This window comes from Leucopleurus acutus (assembly GCF_964270905.1).
Source record: "Leucopleurus acutus genome assembly, chromosome: 5".
NCBI classification, from domain to species: domain Eukaryota; kingdom Metazoa; phylum Chordata; class Mammalia; order Artiodactyla; family Delphinidae; genus Leucopleurus; species Leucopleurus acutus.
The window spans coordinates 46547133-46559294 of NC_139147.1; the positions used below are offsets into that span (position 1 = coordinate 46547133).

The 12162-nt window shown below is 35.5% G+C and overlaps 1 protein-coding gene and 1 pseudogene across 2 annotated transcripts in view; both read right to left on the bottom strand.

The window, feature by feature from the left end:
• DCBLD2 (discoidin, CUB and LCCL domain containing 2) overlaps window positions 1-12162 on the bottom strand; it is an 87094-nt gene that overhangs the window by 33510 nt on the left and 41422 nt on the right. The window contains exon 3 of the mRNA XM_082840259.1: window positions 2512-2649. Within this exon, the coding sequence (XP_082696385.1) occupies window positions 2512-2649 (138 nt within the window). The remainder of the gene's footprint in view (window positions 1-2511; window positions 2650-12162) is intronic.
• On the bottom strand, window positions 3779-5007 carry LOC309962166 (geranylgeranyl transferase type-2 subunit beta-like; annotated as a pseudogene). Its single transcript has 2 exons — window positions 4602-5007; window positions 3779-4409 (listed from the first exon to the last, which is right to left on the bottom strand). The product of its transcript is annotated as a geranylgeranyl transferase type-2 subunit beta-like (transcript).

A 12162-nucleotide genomic window follows, 5' to 3' on the forward strand; every position in this document is an offset into this window, starting at 1 on the left:
TTTGGTTCTGGGCTCAGAAGTGGTTTCTTCAGGAGAGCTTTGCTCTTCACCAATCTTCTACTCCCTGCTCCCTTCTGGCCTCCCATTATTTGAATGTTTCCTTCATCATACTTATTATAACTGCTATTAAGTAACCATGTGTTTAATGCCTTTTTCCAACCCTGTACTGTAAGCCCTGTGAAGGTGTGATTGCGTCTGTCTCATTTACTGCTGTTTTCCCGGTGCCAGGCCTATTGCAGGAAATAAGGCACTGAAGGGAATATAATTTTGCAATGGGCTCTTGTAAGAAGTAATGAAAATTAGTCTATCTTACACAAAATCATGGCTGTATCAACCACACATCACACTATAACGTTAACAAGTCTTTGTGACAGTTTAACAAATGACGAAGCCAGTGAAGCAAGATTTTTCACAACTTTTTCATTCCCAAATACTCTAAACCGTTAACTAGGTTATCAAGCTGGGGACATGTAGTGATGTTCCTTGAAAATATTCATGGAATTCAGTGTGGCAGCTAAGTTTCCTGGATGGAAACAAACTGAGACTCTCAACCAAAGTGCACCAGCCTTCAAATGAATGAGCCATTACAAGAAATTATGTCTGAAAGGCCACCCAAGAAGAAGTAATATGAAATTCAACCAGTGTTCTCTTGAACTTAGCCAATTCACTTCAAATGAAACAAATGCTTGATGGATGGGTAAGAATGCACAAAAACATTAAGAAAAAATTCAGGAGCAAGCTGTGAGATGAGGATTTCCCAAGATGATTATGACTTTGTAAAGTGTTACTATAAAGAAGTTCCTGATTAAGGTGGATATTTCGAAAAAATCTTTGGAAGCTAAGAGTCATCTAAAATAGTGACATAGCCATTTTAAATCTGGCATAGATGTATATAAGTCTACAATATACTGATTGTGGTATCTGAGATGACTGTCAATTCTTAAGAAACTCTAATAAGGGCATTTAGGTTTCCGTGGATCAAAAGCTCCATAATTTAAATATCCAATGTAAGAAACTTTTTTTTGTAAAGAGGAGATACTTATTTTCCAGAAACCTTTAACTCAATAAATAACAGAGAAAGGGGAAAATATGAAAACACAAAATAAATAATTTAACCTGATACTGCGACCAAGAAACTTAAGAAGAATAAGAAGCAAAGTAATTATCTTCTATCCTCTCACCCATCAACCCAAGACTTTCACAAAGTAAAACCGAAAGGATGGAAAGCTATCATTTCACTCTGTGTTTTCTACCTTACTCTTCTGATGGTGGCGGGCGGGGCAGGAGTGGGGAAAGTGAGATGTGTTAGTGTACAGTAGTCAAAGGGGGGAAACTAACATTTGTCTTCTGCCTACTATGTTATGTGCCTACAGACACTAAACATGTATTATTAGATTTAGTCCTCACAACTAACCCATTTACAGATGAAACTGACAGAGGTGAAATGACTGGTCAGAGGTCACTTGCTTAGTACACGGCAATGGCAGGCTTTGATTCCAGGGCTACCTAGTGCCCCTTCTACAACACCACACTGCCTTAGTTTTCCTCGTTCTGTCAAATATATTAATTGTTCATTTAGCATAACATTTCCAGTTCTTTTCTTTCCATTATTCCATTCAAATGAGTTTTCTTTTTCACTCTGAGGGATTTTATTAGTCTTCAAACATTGTTCCATAGCTTAGAAATTAAGGGAAAGTAGGCCTTTTTTCACACAGAACAGCTCTCCTCTCTCACACTCTTAATGAAACTTTAATGAGACAGATAGTGTGTATCTATTTCACTTAATAGCCTTGCTTTTAATTCCCCCCTTCAGATTCTAAATATTAACAATCTAGAAAATATCTCATGTTTATCTTGTAGTGTCTCAGAGAGCACTCCCCAGGTTACTCCTGGTGCTATGCAAGTCTCTTCTTTGAAAAGAATGGTAATATGGTTTTTAACACAGTAAGATGAAGTGGTAAACTGTGGATAATAAAGCTTTAAATTGATACATTTCAGTAACTGATTTTTTTTTTTTTTTTGCGGTACGTGGGCCCCTCACCGCCGTGGCCTCTCCTGCCGCGGCGCACAGGCTCCGGACGCGCAGGCCCAGCAGCCATGGCTCACGGGCCCAGCCACTCCGCGGCATGTGGGATCTTCCCGGACCGGGGCACGAACCCGTGTCCCCTGCCTCGGCCGGCAGACTCTCAACCACTGCGCAACCAGGGAAGCCCCACTGATAGATATTTTAAAGTTATTATCATTTGTGTTCCAATCTTATAAAGGTGGAAAACTTAATATTTCTTCTACTAAGGAATGGTAAGTATATAAAAAGACTTTATATAAAGTTAATATACTTAATTTTTAAAATTCTGAAACCGATCTAATTTTGTCAGATTTATGTATGTGGTATTAACTGTTCAGTCTTCCTACTGTATTCCAAACTCAGATAACAGGTACTCAAAGAAAACATTGCATTTTTGTTTTCAGAAACTGTAAAATGTGGGAATCATGATATAAAGTGAAAATTACCTTGCTTATCTATAACCGAGTATGAAGCCAAAAATCCTCGTCCAGAAACATGAATTCCACTCATGAACAGCACTGTAATTTCATTGCTTTTTGATTCAATTGAATGGTTCATTTGCAACCCCAGACCACAGTATTTGCCTAGGAATCAAAGAAAAGCAGATATTTGGTGTGATTCACGAAGTCAATAATATTTACAATGTAGGTAAAAGAATCATAATAATATACCAAACTGGGCATTAAATTAATCTAAAATGACTAGAATGTTTAATGATGAAAAACTCACATTACTCTGGAGAGAAAAAAAATTCCAAGTAATAACTGTTCAAATGATTCAAAAGGAAAAACAGTGTATACAGGCATCACTGACCTTATAATGACAGTTTCCTGTGAAATATATTTATACTCTTTAAAACTGTGACAAGGAATTTAAAAAATTAACTTAAAGCATTTCATGCAGGCAGGTGGCTCATAAGTGAATTGACAGTCAAGCAGTAGTATTCTTAACATGTTCCCCAAGGGGGAACAGATTCTTGAGCTCTGGGCACCCCTTAAACCTTTTACAGACCTTTTCAAGTTTTCTTCCAAGAACTGTTGGACTTCTGTCAACCCCTTTAGGTGATCATATCTAGTCCTACAGCTTTAACTATGATATGACAATTCACATTTATACCTCTACATAGCCTTTTCCTTGAACTTCAGATGCATGTAGCTAACTACCTACAAACTTTTATCCTTTAATGTCTAACAGACATGTAAAAAATAACATATCCTCCCTCAGTACAGATCTAAGTTTATTAAGATAAAAGGGCAGAAAAAAAAATTAGAGCAAGATATCCACCAATAACTAATAAAAATGGGTTTTTCTTTTTCTTTTATTCCCAAATTTCAGCCATTTATTTTTTTTCATCTTTTAATTCCTATGGGGTTCATCAATTCTTTATCAGTTAACATTCTCATTGACAAAGACCAATTTATATTAACTATAGTTATATATAACATATCAAGGGAGTACATGGGAAAATCAGAACACAAGACTTCATCAGCTAAGTAGAGTTCAACTCAGTTTGCTGTTATGGAGACAAGATAAATACATTGAAGCATAAACAAAATATCACGCTCAGAATAACAGCATTCCAGAAGGAAATGGAAAGCTGAAGATACAATAAACATCTCTAATTTACAATATGTATAATTATATAATTTATTAAAATCAACACAATTCATGTACAAAATATTAACATGGCAGCCATTAAGTTTGTTAAGCACTTCAAATACTGAAATGTTAAAACAGTAAAACTACACTAAGCATCTTTTGCATCAAGGGATCTAATCTAACTCACTAGTTCAGGTTGAACATTCACTCTCCGAAGTATTTCTTCAGGCATGCAAAAAACAGGGCTAACAGGTTTAATCTGTTCTTCTCCCAAAAGTGACAATCCAGCAATTCCAAATAGAGTGTGAAAAGGATCTACCATATCTCCTGGCCTGTGCGCAAATCCTCCCGTTTCTTCATCTTGACACGCTAAAATGAAACTGCGCAGTTTCTCTCTTGTCAATCCAATGAAGCCTTCCAATTATCTTTAGGGAAGCCAACACCCACCAAGAATAGCATACATCTGGTAACTTCTCTGGCCTTCCATTGAGTCCACCTGATGGAAGCTGTCGTTCACAAAGCCACCAACCAAGTAAATCAGAATTTACTCGATGCAACTGACTAGTAATAGCCAGGAATCCTGCCCAGCATGGCATTCAGAACCTGGCCTGCAACCAAATCCACCATCAAAGTTCATACATGATAAAACAAATTCGATTGCCTTTTCCACATTAATAGCATCCAGCTTCCCCAATAGAGCCAAAGTTGCCACCGCACAAAAAGAGAATCTTGTGTTGATTTCTCCCTATTATATAAAAGTAGATTTTCACATCCCATGAAGCAGCTGGACTCTCCTGCCTGCACTGCATTCAGCCCTTATCTTTTAGACTGGCCCCCTCTGTTCCAGTACTCCTGTATGCTGATATAAATAGCACAGTGCATGCTGGAACTTCCAGCAGACGATTAACTCCAGTTAGACCAGCTGCTTAGTGGGACCCCAAATATCTCCAGCAAAAGAACCATCTTCTTTCTGTAGACTCTGAACATATTCCACAACTTTATTTACATCAATAACATTAATACTATCATAGAAAGAATCTGGACAGCACTAAGAGTGTACAAAAGATGAGGATCATGTCCAATACTAGCACTTATTCCACCACACTCGTGTTGACAAGACTTAATAAATGTCAGAATTTCTTCTCTATTCATGCGATGTAGCCGTCCCATGAGATCCATTACAGTCAGACCCCAATAGATGCCACTCATTCTCAAATATTCAGACATACAGTGTTCGTAATCATCTTTGAGCCATAGGATGCTATATAATCTGCATGCTTCTCCACTAATAGGGTGTCGGGTGCATCTGACTTGATAATAACATCCTTCTGTGGTGTGCCCATGTCTGAGACCGAAAAAAGCAAAAATGGGTTTTTCTTATGTGCCTGGTAACTTTAACAAATTCTGAATAAAAAGTTCTAAAAATATTTTAAGTTGAACAACATCACTTGAATTAGAGTAATGTGAACTTCCATAGATATCATTTTCAAGGACTATACATTTTCATGTGAGTAGAAAATGCTAAATAATCAACCAAAACCCCCCATCAGAACTGGTAAGGGAGATAAGGTCACAAGGTCGATATACAAGTCAATTGTAAACAATAACCTAATCAAAATGGGCAGAAGACCTAAATAGACATTTCTCCAAAGACATACAGATGGCCAACAGGCACACGAAAAGATGCTCAATACTACTAATTACTAGAGAAATGCAAATCAAAACTACAATGAGGTATCACCTCACACCCGTCAGAATGATATCATCAAAAAATCTACAAATAATAAATGCTGGAGAGGGTGTGAAGAAAAGGGAACCCTCCTACACTGCTGGTGGGAATGTAAATTGGTGCAGCCACTATGGAAAACTGTAAAATAGAGCTACCATATGATTCAGCAATCTCACTCCTCGTAACATATCCAGAAAAGATGAAAACTGTAATTTGAAAAGATACATGCACCCCCCTCCCCCCGCCAATGTTCATAATATAGCAGCACTATTTACAATAGCCAAGACACAGAAGCAACCTAAGCATCTGTCAACAAATGAATGGATAAAGAAGATGTGGTATGGGACTTCGCTCATGGTCCAGTGGTAAAGAATCCACCTTCCAATGCAGGGGACGCGGGTTCCATCCCTAGTCGGGGAACTAAGGTCCCAAATGCCACGGGGCAACTAAGCCCGCGTGCCTCAACGATTGAGCCTGCGTGCTGCAAACTACAGAGCCCAGGCACTCTGGAGCCCAAGCACTCTGGAGTCCACATGCCCTGGAGCCCACACACCATAACTAGAGACAGAAAATCCACGGGCCACTAGAGAGAGAAGCCCACACGCTGCAACAAAGACCCGACACAGCCGGAAAAAAAAAAAAGAAAGAAAGAAAAAAGACAAAAAAAGAGACGTGGTATGTATGTGTATGTGTGTGTGTGGTATATATATACATATATATATATATATATGTATATATATACCACACACACACACGCATATAATAGAATATTACTCAGCCAAAAAAGAATGAACTATTGCCACCTGCAGCAACCTAGAGAATATCATACTAACTGAAGTCAGAAAGACAAATACTTGATATCACTTATATGGGGAATCTAAAAAATAATACAAATGAATTCATTATAAAACAGAAACAGACTCACAGACACAGTAAACAAACTTATGGTTACCAAAGGGGAGAGAGAGGTGGGGAGGGAAAAATTAGGAGTATGGGATTAACAAATACAAACTACTACTGTATATAAAGTAGATAAGCAACAAAGATTTACTGTGTAGCACACGGAATTATACTCAAAATCTTGTAACAGCCTATAATGGAATATAATTTGCAAAAAAAAAAACCTGTGAATCACTATGCTGTACACCTGGAAACTAACATAATATTGTAAATCAACTATACTTCAATTTTAAAAAATCAATTTTATTTCCATAAACTAGTGACAATCTGAAATGAAATTTTTAAAGCTTAATTTATAATAGCAACAAAAAGATTAACTATTTAGATACATTTAAAAAAAAGAAATTCAAAACCTGTACATTAAAATATGCAAAACACTGCTGAAAAAAATTAAAGAACTAAATAAATCAGGAGATATACCAAGTTCATGGACTAGAAGATTCAATATTGTTAAGATGTCAGTTCTCCCCAGATTGATCTACTGATTCAATTAACAAGTTGAACCTAAAATGTATATGGAAATGCAAAGGACATAGAATAGCCAAAATAATTTTAGTAAAGAAGACAGGAGAGAGACTTACATTACCTGCTTTTAAACTTACTATATAAAACTACAGTAATCAAGAAGAGTGTGGCATCATTGTAAGGGCAAATATCTACATTAATCTGAATGGAGCAGAACAGAGTCCAGAAATGAACCTACTTACAACTATCAACTGATTTCTGACAAAAGTGTCAACAGGGAAAGAACAGTCGTTTCAACAAATGTACTAAGCCAGTTGGATATCAATATGAAAAAACAACTTAGAACTTCACAATATACACAAAAATTAAGTTAAAATGGATCATAGATTTAACCCTAAGAGCTAACCTTATAAAACTCTTACAAGAAGACATAAAAGAAAACTTTGTGACTTCGGGTTAGGCAAGGATTTCTTAGATTCAAAACCAAAAGTATAATCCATTGAAGAAAAATATTAATAATTAGGATTTTATCAAAATTTTAAATGTTTGCTCTTTAAAAGACACCATTAAGAAAATGAAAAAAACGACAGGCTAAGAAAAAATATTTGCAAAACATTAATCTGATAAAGACCTCACATCTGAAATGTGTAAAAAACTCCTGTAACTCAATCAATCCAATTTTTTAAATGGGCAAAAGATTTAAACAGACACTTTAACAAAGAAGACACACTCAAGACAAATAAGCACATGAAAAGGTGCTCAACAGTATTAGTCATTAAAGAAATGCATTATTAAAACTAATGAGGAGATACCACTACATACCCACTAGATTAGCTATAATCAAAAAGACTGACAAAACCAAATATTGGTAAGAATGTGGAGAAACTGAAACCTTCATACACTGATGATGGAATCATAAAGGGCACAGCCATTTTTGAAAAACAATTTGGCAGTTTCTTAACATGTTAAACATAAAATATACGTATCATACATTTCATACAACCCAACAATTCCACTTCTAGTTATCTTCTATTTGCCCAAAACAAAAATGATGAACCTCAAAAACATTATGCTAAATAGAAGAAGCCATTTATGATATTTCTAGAAAAGGCAATAAAAAGATAAAACATAGGATCAGTGGCTGCTTGGGACCAGGGGTGAAGTGGGAACGGACTCTAAATGGGCACAAGGGAACTTTTTGGTGTGATGGAAATTTCTAAACCTGCATTTTAGTGATGTTCACCCAGCTCTATAAATTTACTAAAACTCATCAAACTATACATTTAAAATAGGTGAAATTTATGGTATATAAATTGTATCTCGATAAAGCTTTCAAAAGAAATGCAAACATTAAAACAATTTTTATTGTGAGGTGTTTTGCACAAAGAAAAAGTAGGTCACAGAATCAGACACAGCAGAACAAGAACTTCAGAGATCTATTCCATGCCCCTTCTGACAGCTGAAAAAACTGAATACCAAACATCAAGGTGTGCATACACGCACGCGTGTACACATACACACACACACACACACACGTCTTAGGTGTTTGCTATGGTGTTCAATATAAAATATATGTCTCGCTCATCCTTTCTTTATTTTTTTTATTTTTTAAATATTTATTTATTCAGCTGTGCCGGGTCTCAGTTGCAGCACTCCGGCTCTTTGTTGCCGAGTGCCGGATCTTTATTTGCAGCATGCAAACTCCTAGTTGCGGCATGTGGGATCTAGTTTCCTACCAGGGATTGAACCCGGGTCCCACGCATTGGTAGCGTGGAGTCTTAGCCACTGTACCACGACGGAAGTCCTTGCTCATTCTTTCTTTAAAAACACCTACTGTGCAAAAAAAAAAAAAAAAAAGCCTTCTATTGCTAAATGTGGAATGCAATTTAAATATAGCTATCAATATTTTTAACTTTCAAGTAAAACAACAAAGAACCCTATAACAGTTATTATCTGAATATACAAGAAGAAAAGATGATTAAGTCTTTAGATTGTTTAATACTAAATAACTTAGAAACAGTCTGGTAAATAGGACAAACATTAAATACTGTATTATTTTTGAATACTAAATATTAAAAAATGACCTAATATTAAAACAGAGCAATATAATATGCACTTCATGTTATTCCAAATATTATCTCAAATACTAAAAATATTAGACACTGTATAATTTGTTAACAAAACCAAATGTGTGCAGAGCCAGGGCCCATCACATTAAATCTTAAGGCCCAGTGGGAATAGGTAAAAGGAAGAAAAATTGTATCAGCTAGAATCTTTACATAAATCAGTTAACTCTTGTAAAAATGAACAATAGGTTCAGCTGGGCTTACCAGCACTAGCTGTTCTTTGCCATTTAAGGATTTTATTACAAGGCTCATAAAGGTGCTCAGTACAAATACTGACTTTTCAGATACTTTTAGATACAAACAAAAAAGGTCATATTTAAATGATCATAAAGAATATGATCATGACACACAGAAGTATTCTTACTTTATAAAAATTATATCATGTATACGAATACTAGGAAATTCCAAGTTATTAGATTTAAAAGTGAAAGTGCTCTATGAAAATAAATAATTGACAAAAATATATTCTTGAAGTGAAACAAAAATTTTTTAACCCTTTTATAATATAGACATAATCATAAAAGTATTTTCTATTAGCATTGCAGTTTTACCTCTTGTTTATTTTAGAGTTCTCTTGTCATCTGAAATGTGTATAAATTCAATCTGTGATAGAAACAGAACATTTTTCTAAAACCCCTCTTTTTCTGTGAAACTCAAAAGGCAGTCCTAAAGAATCCCAATTTAAAAAAATAACAAGAAGAAAAGAAAAGCACAACAGCTCTCCTTGCTTAAGTGAGATCAATATATACCAGATAAAAACCTATTTTCACCTCTTATTCCCAGCCAGGATGATGGTATCTCTCCTCACTTGGCTTGCCTTTGATCACAAGTTTTACCCATTATACAAGTAATACAAGCACTTGGCAAAATACTCTGGGAAAGAAAGAAGAAAATTCATCCTTAATCTGGGCCAATATACTCGTTAATTCTCTAACTGCTTTCCCCAATTGGTTATTCAAAGGTACTCCTGAATCAACAAGAAGCATTTAACTGCCAACAATTATAGGTTCTGCTGATGGCTCTCAAAGCCAGCCAAATTTGTTAGAAGTTTCTCATGGATAAATAAGAGAAGAATTTCAAAAAACAGTATATGGATATAGAAAAATATAATTATAAAAGCTAATCAAATATTAATCACCATAAAACCCATGACACACGGATTTATAGTCTAAAAGAATCCATGTTCTGGGCAAATAAAAATGTTTGAAAAATCATTAGCCCTTAGGAAACTAGAAAAAAAAGCAAATTAAATCCAAAGTGAGCAGAAGAAAAGAATTAGGACAGAAATCGATCAACATGAAAACAATGGAGAAATTAATGAAACTAAAAGCTGCCTCTTTGAAAAGAAAGTCAGTAAGCCTCTAACTAAGAAAAAGAGGACACAAATCACTAATATCAGAAATGAAAGTGGGGCCATCATAATATTAAAAAGGATAATAAAAGAATACTATTAACAACTCTATGTCCACAAATTTGATAACCTAGACGAAATGTACAGGTCCTTGAAACACACAACTTGCCAAATTCATACAAGAAGTAAACAATCTGAATAGGCCTATATCTATTTAAGAAATTGAATCAATAATTAATAGTCTTTCAAAAGAGAGAACACCAGGCACATATGGGTTCACTGGTGAATTCCATCAAACATTTAAGAAAGGCATCACACTAAATCTCTACAATCTCTTTTCAGAGGACAGAAGCAGTGGAAATATTTCCTAACTCATTCTATGAGGCCAGCATTACCCTAAAACCAAAACCAAAACCAAAGACATTACAAGAAAACTACAGACCAATACCTCTCATAAAAATAGATGTAAAAATACTCAACAAAATATTAACAAATACAATTCAACAATGTACAAAAGAATTACACACCGCGATCAAGTGTGATTTATCCCAGGCATGCAAGATTTGAAAATCTTGCATGCCTGGTTCAACATTTGAAAATCAATGCAATTCATCACATCAAGAGGCTAAAAAAGAAAAACCACATGATCAAATCAATAGATGCAGAAAAAGCATTCGACAAAATCCAACATCCATTCATGATTAAAAAAACTAGGAATAGAGGAGAACTTCCTCAACTTGATAAAGAACATTCCCCCAAAAAACCTACAGCTAACATCACACTTAATAGTAAGAAATTAAAAGCTTTCCCAATATCAAGAGCAAGGCAAAAAATGTCCCTTTTCACCACTCCTGTTTAACATTATACTGGAAGTACTAGCTAACATAATAGGACAAGAAAAGAGGAAAAAAGATCATACAGATTGGGAAGGAAGAAATAAAACTCTCTTTGTTCATAGATGACACAATCATCTGTGTAGATAATCTAGAAGAAATAACAAAAACTCCTTTAATTAATAAGTGATTACAGCAAGGTTAATATACAAAAATCATTTGCTTTCCTATATATCGACAACGAACAAGTGGAATTTAAAATTAAAAACACAATACCATTTACATTAGCACCCCCCAAAATGGAATACTTAGGTATAAATCTAACAAAATATGTATAAGATCTACATGAGGAAAATTACTAAACTCTGAAGAACAAAATCAAAGAACTAAATAAATGGAGAGATGTTCCATGTTAATGGACAGGAAGGCTAAATGTTGTCCAGATGTCAGTTCTTCCCAACTTAATTTATAGGTTCAATCTGAATAAAAGTGCCAGCAAGTTGGGATGATTAGATATTCATCTGTAAAAGAATGAAACTGAATTCTTATCTTATACCACTCACAAAAATTAACTCAAAGTGGACTAAAGACTTAAATGTGAGGGACTTCCCTGGTGGTCCAGCAGTTAAGACTCTGTGCTCCCAATGCAGGGGGCTCAGGTTCCATCCCTGATCAGGGAACTAGATGCCGCATGCCACAACTAAAGATCTCGCATGACACAATGAAGATCCCACATGCGGCAATGAAGATCCCGTGTGCCACAACTAAGACCCGGCACAGCCAAATACATAAATATTTTTTAAAGACTTAAATGTGAGACCTGAAACCATGAAACTTCTAGAAGAAAAAACAAAGGCATAAAAAGTTCCTTGAGGGGCTTCCCTGGTGGCGCAGTGCTTAAGAATCCACCTGCCAATGCAGGGGACACAGGTTCGAACCCTGGTCCATGAAGATCCCACATGCCGCAGAGCAACTAATCCCTTGCACCACAACTACTAAGCCTGAGCTCTAAAGCCCGTGAGCCACAACTACCG